This window comes from Monocercomonoides exilis (genome assembly GCF_001643675.1).
Source record: "Monocercomonoides exilis strain PA203 chromosome Unknown scaffold2-2631571, whole genome shotgun sequence".
Classification (NCBI taxonomy): Eukaryota; Preaxostyla; order Oxymonadida; family Polymastigidae; genus Monocercomonoides; species Monocercomonoides exilis.
This window is the reverse complement of record NW_027150547.1, coordinates 2375001-2388367: the sequence shown is the minus strand read 5'-3', so window position 1 is coordinate 2388367 and position 13367 is coordinate 2375001. Positions and strand designations below refer to the sequence as shown.

At 38.4% G+C, this 13367-nt stretch overlaps 3 protein-coding genes across 3 annotated transcripts in view; 2 read left to right on the top strand and 1 right to left on the bottom strand.

The window, feature by feature from the left end:
• Positions 1 to 543: 543 nt before the first annotated feature.
• On the top strand, positions 544 to 3507 carry MONOS_964 (uncharacterized protein; the record flags this gene model as incomplete). Its single annotated transcript, XM_067880157.1, has 11 exons — positions 544 to 567; positions 658 to 751; positions 812 to 1014; positions 1073 to 1862; positions 2009 to 2142; positions 2242 to 2255; positions 2363 to 2403; positions 2490 to 2552; positions 2690 to 2720; positions 2860 to 3034; positions 3155 to 3507. The coding sequence occupies 11 exons, from the start codon at positions 544 to 546 to the stop codon at positions 3260 to 3262; spliced, it is 1677 nt and encodes a 558-aa protein (XP_067736028.1). The 3' UTR covers positions 3263 to 3507.
• A 9-nt stretch (positions 3508 to 3516) lies between these two features.
• MONOS_963 (uncharacterized protein) lies at positions 3517 to 8892 on the bottom strand. Its single transcript, XM_067880146.1, has 3 exons — positions 8786 to 8892; positions 8659 to 8686; positions 3517 to 8589 (listed from the first exon to the last, which is right to left on the bottom strand). Exons 1-3 carry the CDS (start codon positions 8804 to 8806, stop codon positions 3869 to 3871), a joined length of 4770 nt encoding a protein of 1589 aa, XP_067736027.1. The 5' UTR covers positions 8807 to 8892; the 3' UTR covers positions 3517 to 3868.
• Positions 8893 to 8970: 78 nt separating this feature from the next.
• Positions 8971 to 13367, top strand: part of MONOS_962 (uncharacterized protein) — a gene marked incomplete at its 5' end in the record, with an annotated part of 6611 nt that continues 2214 nt past the window's right edge. Inside the window, 9 exons of the mRNA XM_067880136.1 lie at positions 8971 to 8988; positions 9050 to 9124; positions 9187 to 9264; positions 9328 to 9846; positions 9957 to 10224; positions 10361 to 10406; positions 10610 to 10878; positions 10984 to 11099; positions 11203 to 13367. The exon at positions 11203 to 13367 is cut by the window's right edge and continues 2214 nt beyond it. Coding sequence (XP_067736026.1) covers positions 8971 to 8988; positions 9050 to 9124; positions 9187 to 9264; positions 9328 to 9846; positions 9957 to 10224; positions 10361 to 10406; positions 10610 to 10878; positions 10984 to 11099; positions 11203 to 13367 — 3554 coding nt within the window. The remainder of the gene's footprint in view (positions 8989 to 9049; positions 9125 to 9186; positions 9265 to 9327; positions 9847 to 9956; positions 10225 to 10360; positions 10407 to 10609; positions 10879 to 10983; positions 11100 to 11202) is intronic.

The window sequence follows — 13367 nt, the reverse complement described above, 5'->3', positions numbered from 1 at the left end:
AAAAATTTACAAAGAGAAGAAAAAATTGAAAAATATATAGCATAACAAAAAAAACATACATAAATTCAATGACGAAATTCAAATAAATTCTTCAGAACTTCGTTAAAGCTCTTCTAAACCTTGCAAGAATAAGTTAATATTAGTAATAAGGTTCAGATCACTTTTCAAAGTATTCTTTAAAAAAATCCAATGTTCCCAACTAAACTCCATTGAGCTTGAAATTTCTTTTCAAAGCCAAATTATTGAAAAGAACAAAGATGTCAGAGCTTTTTCATTCATTTTCATGATCGAAGTTTATCTTTGTTTTATTTGAAACAAAATTAATTTTGGAGAAGATTAATTCGAAAAAAATTTAGTTGAAAAATAACGATTGAATTGAATAAGACCTATCATCACATTCACATCACACACTTTGTTGGACGATATTTTTTTAAGAAAAAATTAAAAGTTGTATTGCGGAAAGCGTTTTTGGCAAAACAAGTCTTTGATCAACATTTCCCATTGCAAATTAACATATTTGTTGAATAATAAATATTGCAACAAATGGGGTTTACCGAAGCTTTAACAGTTTTGAAACATTTATAACATTAGATGAAGAAATTGCCTTCAATTATATCATGATGCCTTTCATTTTTATCCATTTTTATTAAAATTTAGGAAGATGAAATGATTATCATGAAAGATGATCTTGACAATGACCCATCGAAGCACGAAGCTATTTTGCAAGAACTCATCGCGGATCAGGTGAGATGTTTGTAGTGGAAAGTATTTTTTTCATTTTCAATAAATATTTTTGAATAATTTTAAATAGTTCGCGATAATTACAACCTGCTTATCAAAACAAAAGTGCTTCATTCTGTCTATCAAATAATGAAGGAGACATCAGACTCTGAAATTTCCCTTCTTGCTATGAAATTAATTGAGCTTGTTTCAATTAATGATTGCTGCTCTGATGGAGTGAAATCAAGAGAATGTTTGACGAAAGTTGCAGCTGATATTTTGAAGTTAACTTCAGTTTGCTTTCAATATATTCAACACTGCTTTTTATGCAATTTTTTAAATCAATTATAAGAGTAAAGACGAACTCGCAAAAAAATGTGGAACAGAACTCACAATAGATATGGTAAAATGGCGAAAGGATGTTAGAGACATCGTTGGACAAAGCGATTATATAACAAAAATTATGAAATCATTGCAAAAGAAGCAACCTTCAGAAGAACATAAGCCGAAGATCTTTCACAATGAGAATATGACTCAAATTCCTTTTGAAGAAACATCTGCGTCATCTATTTCACCAGATCCCCCTCTTTCACTGAATCCATTTTCTGGTTATTCATCTTCAACTTCGTCATCATCTTCGTGTTCATCTTCGTCGTCTTCTTCATTGCCATCATCAAGCTTTGCCCTTGGCAAGCGCTTGGATCCATATGAAGAAGGGATTCAAATAATAGGATTATCATGGGTAGCATTTTATGAAGATAAAGCAGAATCAATGCGCATCTTACGAAGCATGGCAAAGGAAGGAACAATTTTTGAAAGAGAGGAGGAGCTGTTGGATTTGCTAAAGGAGATTCAAGAATCTGAGTTTGATGAAGTGGAAGAAGAAGATGATGATGACAATGATGATGATGATGAAAATAAAGAAAAAGAAAAAGAAAAAGAAAAGGAAAAGGAAAAGGAAGAAGAAGATTCAAAATCCAAAAAGGAGTCTGTTAGTCAAAAGAGCCGCCTGATGGCAAGTGCTGAAATTGTCGCGATGCAAGAAGAGAGCTATTTGAAGATGAAAAGAGAAGCATTTCTTCTGAGCGAGCAGATCGAGCTGGTCCACAAGAGAGAAGAGCTTTTGGGATCGAATCCAAGAAGTATGCTTGTTGAAGGGTGAATGATAAAAAGCGAATTATAAAAGCGACAAAATATTCTCGATTATTATTGATAAATGTTTAATTTCTGATTATCTCTTTGTTTGTTTAATGTTTTTTGATATGTCCATGATTTCATTTATCATTAGCGGTAATTAAATCGTTGAAACGGTTCAAGTGGAGATCATCAAACATCGCACACATTACGGTTGAAGGCGATACAATCATTCACGTTGGGAACAATTCACTAGCTACTGTTGTGTTTGACAAGGAAATAAAGAACGTTTGTGGGTTTATTTGTTTGTTAAAACGCTTTCATGCAAAATGAATCTATAATTTCTATATTTCTATTAACTAATGTGTTATAATTGCAATCCAACAGTCCATCATATTATGGTTTGTAATTGAAGAGAGTTTTCACTTTGAATTGAACAAAATTTATGATAAAAAAATTTTTTTAAAAAATTCTTCCAAACTATTTTCAACTTCTATTTTAAAAATAGGAAATGCCAAGTTGTTCAGCTGCAGAACGGAAATTACAGCCGTTTGTATTTTGATGTAATCGCAATGACTATTTTTGATTGTTTCCAAATATTCTTTTTTCGGTTTTGATTCGTGTTCTCATTTAAGACCTTGGTTGCATTGCAGCAGATGGACCTATACCTGCTAATGTTGCTATTGGAAACGATGCTAGTTTGATCACTTTGCTATATTTGAAATTTCATGAATCAAAATTATACCAATTGACATTCATTTCAACAAATATTTGATTTGATACGAATATTTTTCTAAATCAAATATGTAATGCTTTTAACTTGTGCGCAAAACAGACAACCCAAGCTTTGGCTTCTTCTTGGCTCAGTATGCATTCTTTTCCAATTTATGTTCAACAATACAATTTTCTAACTTTCATTTTGCTTTCTCTTATTCTTTCTTTCTTTATTTATTTGATCATTTAAATTTCTGAAACTTAAAAAATAACTCTTCCAATTGTTTGCAGCACGTCATGTGACATTCGCCAGCAAAGGACACAAGGAAATCAGCAAGTGAGAGACGGGCAAGAGGTGATGCTTGAGGTCGATCTCAAATCCAAAAAAAGAACTGCCCATTTGTTTATTGACGGTGTCCAGCAACCAGTTTATGTTGTTAATCTCCCCAACAAATTGAAAATTGCTGTTTGAAACTTTTTATTTTTAAACATATTTTCGATTCATAAACATTTATTTTGAATTTCCAATGACACCACAACTGATGTCTATCCTCTTTTATCTGCTCGCTTTTATCAAATTTTCAAGATCACACTTTATGTGCAGCGAAACTCCATTAAATTTAAATCGTGGGAACGTCTCGATAAGCCAATTAGTAAGAAACTTCCACATGAAATTCAAACAGCCTGGAGATAATTGGCATTTATTCGAAGCAAAACATTGGGATGATTCTGTTGCGATGAAAAGAAAAGGAAAGAGAAAAGGTAAATGAAAAGTAACTTTTACGGGAAAATATTTCGTTTTTAAGAATCTTCGTATTTTATTTTGTTCTGATATTTTATCATTTAAAGGCGGAAATGCTTGCTATTTTTATGAATTACAAACTTGTTTTTTTCTTTTTTATTTCTTTTTTTTTTCTTTTGAAAATAGCTTATAAAATTGGTTCTAACTTCACTTTTGTGAATGAGTAGTTTTTTTTAATGCGAGGTGATTAAAAAGTCTGAGAAGAAAGAGAATGAATGATGTGTATTTAATTGGACAGCTATCACAATAACGAGAAAACAAAAATTCCTACAGTGAATTGATAACAAAAATCAAAAGCCCAGATATTTAAAGAGCAAGAACTGGGAAAAGTGGAAGTTTACAAAAACATTTTAAACAAAAGTCTAACATATTTTATTGTTAATTATTAGTTAAGTCAACTCCTTCGGAAACAAAGTTTGTTTTCAACAAATGTAGTTTGAAGAAAGAATATGTAACAAAGCAAAACACTTATTTTTACATAATTTTTCTTTAACATTTTCAATAAAACGAAGAAACTTGTGTGTTTTTCGCAGTTCTATGGAGAGGAGGTGTTTGAACGGGGTTATTGGCTGAGCGAGCAGATCCTGCCAGTCTTTTTGAACTGTTCGTGCGAGTCAGATTGGATGAAGAAGGCGTTTGCTTTCCACGGCTCAATCCTCTTCCCCGGTCTGCAGTTCCGCAATTTTCCTGGTACGATGGAACGCTTCCAGATCGTGAAGGAGTGGATAACGAAGAAGAAGAAGATGTATGAGAAGAAACAGAATGTGTGATGTGGAGTGATGCTGGATTCTGAACGGCATTCGCTGTAAGGTCCGTATTCCTGGCAATCAACGGAGAAAGCTTCGGAATTTCTTCTATTTTCGACACAGCCACACGCTCCACATTCAGCCTCGATGGTGACACGCTGCCTTTCCTCCGCATCTGCTTTTCCTGATGCTGCTCCGCTGCAAACTCCGCCATTCGCTTCGCAGTCTTCCATTCTCTGTCTACGCGCTTCCACACGACAGACTCTTTGTTCACTTTTGCACGCTGCATCGAATCCAGCTGCAGCCTCAGAGCATCCGCTCGCATGTTCCATTTTTCTTCCTCTGAACTTTTACCTTCAATCGCAAGCGAATATCGTGTCGGAGACGAATCAGCTGCAAAATGCACCGGACTGCCAGCTCGAGGAGGAGAGACAGCACCTCCTGACTGAACAACAAATGCACCTGCAGGAGACAAAGAAGAAGATGAAGAAGAAGAAGGGAAAAAGGAGGAGGAGGATGAAGAAGAAGAAGAAGAAGAAGAAGAAAACGATGATGATGAAGAAGAAGGAGAAAGAAATAGTGCTGTTGTGGAGGGATCAGGTTGAATGGAGCGCGAAGTCATCATTTGAGGAGAAGAGCGAATGAGATTGTCTGACTTGGTTGGCAGACATGAGCGACTTAGCGATTCAGGCCTTCTCCTTGGAGATGATGGCGATCTCCTTCCTTTTCCAGAGCTTCTTTCTCTTTCTATTTTCTGAATAATCGCTTCCTTTAACTTCTTTGCCTTGAGATATTGCTCCATCTTCAGCTTCTTTTCGCTCTCCTGCCTTCTTAGAAGGGATTCTTGATCTCTGCGCTGCTTTTCTGATGCTGTCACAGAATCTCGCCCACCATAAACCATAAATGACCTCCGATCTCTCATCATGTCCATCGTTTCCAACTCTTTTTCATCGGGTTTTCCTTCAGCTTCTCCGCCCAATCTCTCTTTTCCCGAGCATCCCTCTGGATCGTTCTCACAAATGATATCAGAACCAACATCGTCCCACTGTTCGTTTAGCATCTGCTTCGCATGATCGTTGTATTCTCTTGTCCTCCTTCCTGCTGCCAAGTTGCCTGTTTTGTCTGATGACCCATGAGAGCGTCTTGGAGATTGCTGAGGCTCCAGCCTGAGCCTCAGGCGAGGTGACATTGGCAAGCCCAATGGCTGCTGCAAATGTGGAGGCGTCACACAGCGAGCAGGCGAACTGATTGACGACGAACGAGAGAGCGACACCCTGTTCTGTGAGGATAACTGAAGTGAATCTGTGTTGTCTCGCTTTGCTTGAGGAGTGTTGTGTATCGAATTAATTCCTGTCACACGCTTTGCCACAGAAAGAAGACTTTTCAGTTCGGCAGTCGTCATATCTTCAACCTTTTTCTTAGTGTTTATATTTTTCATTTTCTTAATTCTGGCTTCAGCTTCAGATGCAGGGAAACGGAAGAAAATGTCAGGGGTTGCTTCCTTCTTCTTCGGTCTGCCCTTCAGAACGGGTGTATGGAAATGCCCATTTGCAGTATTTGAAGTACTGAACGAATGTTCTTCAATATTAGTATTTCCGCTGGTCACGGAATTATGCTCTGAAATGTCCGAAGTCTCGGCCTCATTCTTTTCCTCCTCTCCGTCAAGAACCTCCAAGCGATAAGAGTGATGACCCACCACAAATCTTTTATTCGCCAATCTCGGAATATACTCTGGTGTTAGCACAGAACGTGCTGAAGTTGTCGAACTGCTCACGCTTTGTATCGGCGGAGGTGAGCGAGGAGGTGTTCTGGTTGGCGATATGTTACGTTTTGAGCGCAGAGTCGGAGATGGCGATTCTCTTCCAGTGGTTGAATGTAATTGCTCTTTGTTTTCATTATCAGGGTGAAATGTATCGAAGCGAAGTTCGTGTTCTTCTGGTTCTTCTTTTTTCTCTTCTTCAGCCAGAGGAGGCGTTTGGCAAGCATCTAACTCTTCCACTCGATCGGCTTCCACATCTTCTATCACTTCTTCAGTGTTATCTTCTTTCGACTCTTGCAGCTGAATGTGATTTTCCGTTTCTAAAGTCTTTTCCTGTTGCATTTCTTGCGTTGCTTCAGGTTCATTTGTACTCGCTGAAGGGATTTCTAGTTTAGAATCGTCCATTTGCTCATCTTGTGCAGGATTTGCTGGTGTGCCATAATCAACTGGTATCAGCAGCGTTCTGCTGAATGGAAGAGAGATCGTTTGTCGCTTTGACCGTTTAGGCTTCTCTTCTTCACTCAACTGTCCTGCAGAACTGAGCAAAAATTGAGTCAGCGGAGAAACTTGAAGATGAGACGGGGAGCTTTGTTCTTCTGTTGTTTGCGCTCTTTCAGGTGTTCTCATCTCTGTTTTATCTTTATGTGGCGATGGCACAGACTCATCAGAAGTATCAGCTGATGGCAAAGATGTGTCTGGTTGATTTTGTGATGTTTGACTTATTTTTTCACCATCATCATTTGATGAAACTGATTCTGCAGAATTTGCATGTGTTGCACCACAGCAAGGATCAGACGTATTTGTTAAAACTCCACTCTCGATCTGCGAATAAGTCGTTAATTCAATAGCATCCTTTTTTGAATCTGAAGAAGTATTGTTATCTGTTTGAGCGTCAGAATTCGCGTTTTGTGAAGCTGAAATTGATAAATCTTCACTTTTGTTTGATTGCTCAATAAATGAGCTCGAAGATGACTGAAATGATGGCTCTGAACTCTTATTAGAACATGCACCATCCAATGAATCATCCTGCTTTTGTTCAGAATTTTCAATTGCATCAGAGGCTTGCTCAATTAATTTGTTGTTTTGAGTTCCATTTTCAGGAGCAAAGCTGGCATCTGTAGTTGATGAAGAAGAATCAGAGTTTTTGACTGTGGTATCTGCATTCTCCGAAGTGACTGCTAATATCGATATTGCATCTGCCGAGGCAGATGAAATCTGTTTCTCTGATGCTGTTGGAAAAGATTGTATTTCTGATTCTTTTGCAGTTTCTTTGTTTGGCTCGTCTTGTTCAAACTTTGATTGGTCATGCATCACTTCAATGTCTTGGTTTTTAGCATTTTCGATTTCTGGTTTTTTCTCCATCAGTTCTCCTTTGTTGTATGTTTTCAGTTCTTCTTGAGAATCTTTGTCCTTCTGTGAATACTCTTCGGCTTCTTCCTCAACATTAACTTTTTGAGTATTTTCAGTGCTTGCAGCCACACGAGAAATCGAAGTACTGTCGCTTGACTTTTCTGCAAATGGTTCTGCATCGACTTGTTCCATTCGTGTTGCTGTGCCCAATTTTTCTTGATTATCTTCGTTATTCGAATTTTGAATAGATTCTTCTTTTTCTTCTTTAATTTCTTTGGCCTCATCATTTTCATCTCTTTTCTCTTCATCAAAATCCCTGTCTTTCAGATCTTCAGATTGGTTATTGTCGATCCTAATGTGACTACATTTATCTTTATTTTGAGTTGGATCATTGGCATCCATTTCATTCCTTTCTATAGAATTGTTTTCAGTCTGAAGTTGATTATTAGTATTTTCTTCATCTTTTTCCGTTAGTTCACTTTTAACGTGTGATTCGTCTGTTTTTTCGATCTCTTTAGCATTGAATTTCTTTTGTTCTTCCTCTTCTTCTTCATCTTTTGGTGATTCTGCTTCTTTTTCTTCCATTTCTTCTCTGTGTATTATTCTTTCTTCCACTTCTTGTTTCCTATCGTTTTGCTCAATATTATTATCTGCAAGGGAACATTCGCTTGCGGTAGCTTTTTCAAGTGGCTTTAAACCTTCTTTCATTCCGCTTTTTTCGATAAATGGAGGTGGGATTACTCCTTCTGAAGCACGTGAAGAAGCTCGCTTTAGCGCAGGAGAAAATGGAGGAGTTAAGTGAAATGACTGATTTAATGGAGAATGACATTCTGCATTACCTGGAGATGTTGGAGATGCTGGAACTGAAGTTGGCCTCGCGCATAATAATCTTCCAAGAGATAATGATGGTGAAGGTGTTGAATCTAATTGCGAAACAACTCGAAATTCTGATTCATGAATAATAGAAAATGCCATATTTCTGGAAAATGTCACGTAATTGTTTATGTTTCCGCTATAATCGCTAACAGTTGGATACTTACTACATACTCTCCAATCTGTATCATTCAAAATAAACTTGCAACTAAAAGATTGCTCTGTCACGAGTGCATGCATTTCGATTCCAAATGGTGCAAGTGGATTAAATGTCATGCGATCTTTTTCATCCGTCTTTATTATTAGCTGCCACTCATGCTGCTTGATGTTCAAAATAAGAGGAATACGTCTTGACCATCCATCCCATGAGCCACAAACAGAAACATGGTACAATAAGTCTGATGATGTATGCGGATATCTCAATATGACAGCAGCAGTAACTGTTTGGTTCTCGTCAAAAGAAAAAGGAAGAGGTTGCTGATAAAGTGGATCTGCTTTATTCATCGCAATAAAAGCAAAAAAAAAATTAAATGACAAAATAAAACGCATAAAAAACAAACCACGTCGAGGCTCGTGTATTGTTTCGGTCTTTTAATTTCGTATTGAGAGAAATGAAAAGTTGTCAAAAATTAATGGAAATTTTGAAAAAAACATCACATATAGATTGAAAAAAATGTTATTCCAAACAGCCGCACTGAATTGTGACATATGTTTTTTGGGGATTTTCTATACTATGAATTAACCACTGAATACGCACGAACAAACAACACTTGTCAATAATTATTATGATCAAAGAGATATAATAAACTTTCATAATTTAATTGTGATCAAAACGATTATTCATCTTTCTTTTAAATACTCTTTTTGAGTATATGACCATAGACCCTGATGTTTGTTCTCAATCGATAAAAGACTTATAAATTTTTGCAATTGCTTTTTCAATTCTTGCAGGATTTGTCATTTTATATTGACTCAGACAAAGTTCTCAGAAATGGAACTCATTTCCTGTTTACACAAAATAAACCGGTTAACATATTCAATTTTTAACATTACGAAGTTTCATTTATGCTATATTTATATTATTACAGGCTATAGTAGTTTCTAATGGAGAATCTGTTGCTTCGTGGAATTTAGCTGATAATTCAGTATCTCATATTCAAGGACATGTTTGCCGTTCTATATTAAAAAATTCAAACTTCAATCAATTATTTATTCGTTTTTCGTTGTAGGTTAATCCAATCAGTTCAGTTGTTGTTTCAATGGATAAACGTTTTATTTTTACAGCCGATAGAGGACCAGACGCAAGTGTCATTGTGTGGGACGCAAAGAAGAATGTCCCCATAAAGCATTTTGATGTTCCATTTGAGCTCGGTGTTTATGATATGACTGTCAATCGTGGAGCACAAACCGTTATTATTATATCTGTTCCTTGTGATTTTGAAATTACGACAAAAGTTCATCGTCCAACATCATCTGCCAAAGAGACTTTTTCATTTCAAGAAGCAAATGGAAAAGTGAGAAATCTTATTATAGGAGGTGATACAGAAGACCAAGTGAAAATGGTGAAAATGCAAGAGTTTATTGCATGGAGTTGGACGAGCAACGGAAAAGCCGCATTCATATCAACAACAAAGTTATGTAATGATATTGAAGAGCAACACGCAATAGCTTCTAATCCATCAGACACTTCAGAATTTGTCACCACAAGTTCGATGGGCGTTATGTTTTGGGATATTCGTGGAAGAAGTGTATGCCTCAATTTATTCTTTTATGACATTTTGGATGTACTGTTTCAATAACATTCACGCTTAATTAATTGATTATTTATTTATTTATTTATTTGTATAATTTAATTCAGTTAGTTATGTACTCACCTTCCACCGAGAACTTGTCCTTCACTCCGTCTGATGAAGAGTCATTGTCTGCTGCGAAGGAGCATTCAGCCAAAAAGGAGGGCTCAAACGCAGCCATCGACGTCGGAGCATTTACAGTCACCACTTTTCTGATGGGGTCGTCGAAGGTGTACACAGGAACTACCTCAGGCGCTGTGGTTGTGTGGGACAGAGTTGCTGGGTCGCAGTCAAGCCGTTCTTTGGTCCCTTCATCCGACTCGAAAAAATCTCGATGTATTCAAAAATATTTATTTATTTATTGAATTCTTTTATTTATAATATCATTTATTAATGAATCTCACTGTTTGTCTTTGCACTTGCTCATGAATGATTTTACACACTGTCACAAAATATGCCATTGAATGTTCAGCCTCAAGCCAGTATCTTCCTGAAAGAGTTCTGTCTGGAGTGATTCAGTTTGCAAACCTCATTTATTTTTAATGATTTAATCTCTTTATTCTTATACAACCTGTCAAAATGGTTGGACTTCTGTTTCCGTTTCCGCTTTTTGGCAAAAATTAACTTTTGCTTTCTGATTTTTCTCTTCTCTCTTCTCTCTTCTCTCTCTCCTTTTTTTTCTCCAATCATTCTTACCAACATCCCTGATACCCCCCATCAGACTGCTGACAAGCCCCTTGACCTGCCTCTCCTCCTTCAAGCAGCTGTTGGTTGTAGGTGCAGGTGATGGGAGTGTTTGGCTGTTTGACTCGTCACTCACATTAGTTGCCTTCAACAACACTCTCTCAGCCACAAAAGACCAGGGAGTCAGAGTGGATCCATTGGAGACGCTGAACAGAGTGCGAATGATATACCCATTTGCCTCAATGAGCGAAGTGGTCTCTTTGTCGTTCTGCGAGAAAGAAGAGATTTCTTTGAAGGAAAAAGAAGGTATTCCATTTTAAAGAAATAGTGTTATTCTACAAAGTTGATATTTTATTATTGTTGTTGTTATTATTTGATTTGAATATTGTGATATGTTTGTGTCTGTTTCAGAGAATTCAACTCACACATCGTTGCCACATGTGCTGATAACAACAGCAATCGGAAGAGTTTTGTTTGTGTCTGCTTCGTCTTTGTGCCAATCGATGGCATTCATCGGATGTCTGAAGGTTTGTTGAAGATTTGTCATTGACTTTTGAAGTTAATCACACTTATTATCATTTTCTATATCATGATTATGTTGTTTTTATTTTTAACATCTTTTTCATTCAGCAACGTCTGAGTCCCTCTGAGAACATGTCATATCATTTGTGTCAGATTCTGGATCATCCAATGGAGAACACCACAGGAGCAGCTCTCTCTCCTCTCGTCTCTCCTCATTTAGATCATCCACACCTTCAATCAGATGGCACAATCAGCAAATCGTCTTATTCTCCTTCTCAGCCTCCCCCTCCACCACCTCCACCACCTCCGCTTCCTCAACTCCCTCCTCCTCCTCCTCCTCCTCATTCATTCAGCAATCTTCCTCTTTCAACAAACAAACAGCGAATGTTTGTTCAGAATGACTCACAACTGCCTCTTCTGCCACAAGTTGTATTGCAACAGAATGCGACTGATGACAACATCTCCATTCATCCTTCTGTTAATACTGATCCTGCTTTCTATCAGTCTTCATCTTCTTCTTCTTCTTCTTCTGCTTCTTCATCTGCTTCATCATCCTCCTCCTCCCTTTCTTCTTCTTCTTCTTTTGCTCCTCTCTTCACAAAACAACCAAGCAACAAGCCAGCCCCCAAACGTGTTCCCCATTTTTATGATCTTCTCCTCCACCCTCAAAATGGCCTCCCTCCTTCTGCAATCGCATCTCCCTTTCATCAAAAGGAAGAGCTAACTCCATCTTTCTCATTGCCTCCACCACCCCCTCTCCCTCCATTGCCTCCTCTTCCTCCTCCTCCCCCACCTCCTTTCTCTTCTCTTTCTCTCTCCTCTTCTTCCTTCTCCTCCTCATCCTCATCCTCTTCTTCTTCTTCTCTTCCTCCTCCTCCCCCTGCCCCTCCTTCCCTCAAATCATCCTCTGCCCATCAGTCGCAGTCTGTGACTCTTCCACACACACTCCCCCGTCCCATTCAGAACAACAGCTTTTCTTCTTCTTTCTTGTCTGCCTCTCAAACACCACACAGCTTTCTTCCTTCTGCCTATGCTCATTCTCTTCATCCTGATTACTCTGTTCATTCTGAAAATTCCAAACCATTTTCTGCTTTTTCTTCTCGCCCTTCTTCAAAACTTGTCTCTTCGTCTGCTGTTTCTGTGCCAGATGTCCCCAAACACCCCTTTCAGCCTTCTTCTTTGTCTCAATCATCTTATTTCAATAAACCTGGCTCTTTGTCTAATACTCCTTCTTCTGCCTCTTCTTCCTTCTCTTCATTATCATCTTCTTCTGCTTTTTCCTCTTCTTCTATTTCTTTTCCTTTTTCTCTTTCCTCCCTCATTCTTGGCACATCACCCATCCCTTCCACACCTCAGCTCCCTCATCTCAACAAACACTCTTCTATCTCTCCTTCAAAGGGAAGCATAAACACACCCTCTTCTCTTCTTTCTTCTTCTTCCTCCTCTTCCTCTTCTTCTTCTTCTTCTTCTGCATATCAACAGGACTCCTCCCAATCTGTTGCGCAGCCACTTGTCTTTGCTCCTCTTGCTGACTCTCCAAAACTCAAGCCAAACACAACACACAAACCTCAGCAAATTCCTCCCTCTTCTTTCATCTCTAAGCAAATGCTATCATCACAAATACCTTCTCCCTCTTCTTCTGCTTCTTCTTTTGTTGCACAGACAAAAGAGTCATCCATTGAATATTCAGCAGGCACTGATCATTCAACACTGCCTCCTGATCCGTCTTCTCTTTCCCTGCCAAGTCAAAACACTCCTTCCTCTTCTTCATTCTCCTCCTCTTCTTCTTCTACTTCTTCTTCTTCTACTTCTTCATTGGCAGCCCATTCCCACGAACAGCTGTGTCACTCACCTCCTCCTCTCTCAGAAGTCTCCTCTCCTTCATCACAGCCCCCTTTCCTCCCAAAGGACTCTTCCAAGCCTCTTTTCCTCTCCACCATCACCCCTGGCGACTCCCGCCTCGCCTCTCCCAATCCCTTTGCCTCTCTCCCGCTCTCTTCGCCTTATCTCCCTTCGCTGCAGTCTTCATCACCCAGCTCGTTTGTCGCTTCTGACCCGCTTTTTTACCAGCGCTTCAGCATGCGCAACTACAGCTTAACACCCTTTTTAGACCCGGTTGGCCAGACACTCGAATCTTCTCCTTTTCCTTCCTCCAATTCCTCTTCTTCTTCTTCCTCTTCCTCCTCTTCCTCCTCTTCTAATTCTAATTCTAATTCCTCTTATTCCTCTTATTCCTCTTCGTTTCAACTGCAGCAACCTCCAACCAACCAGCC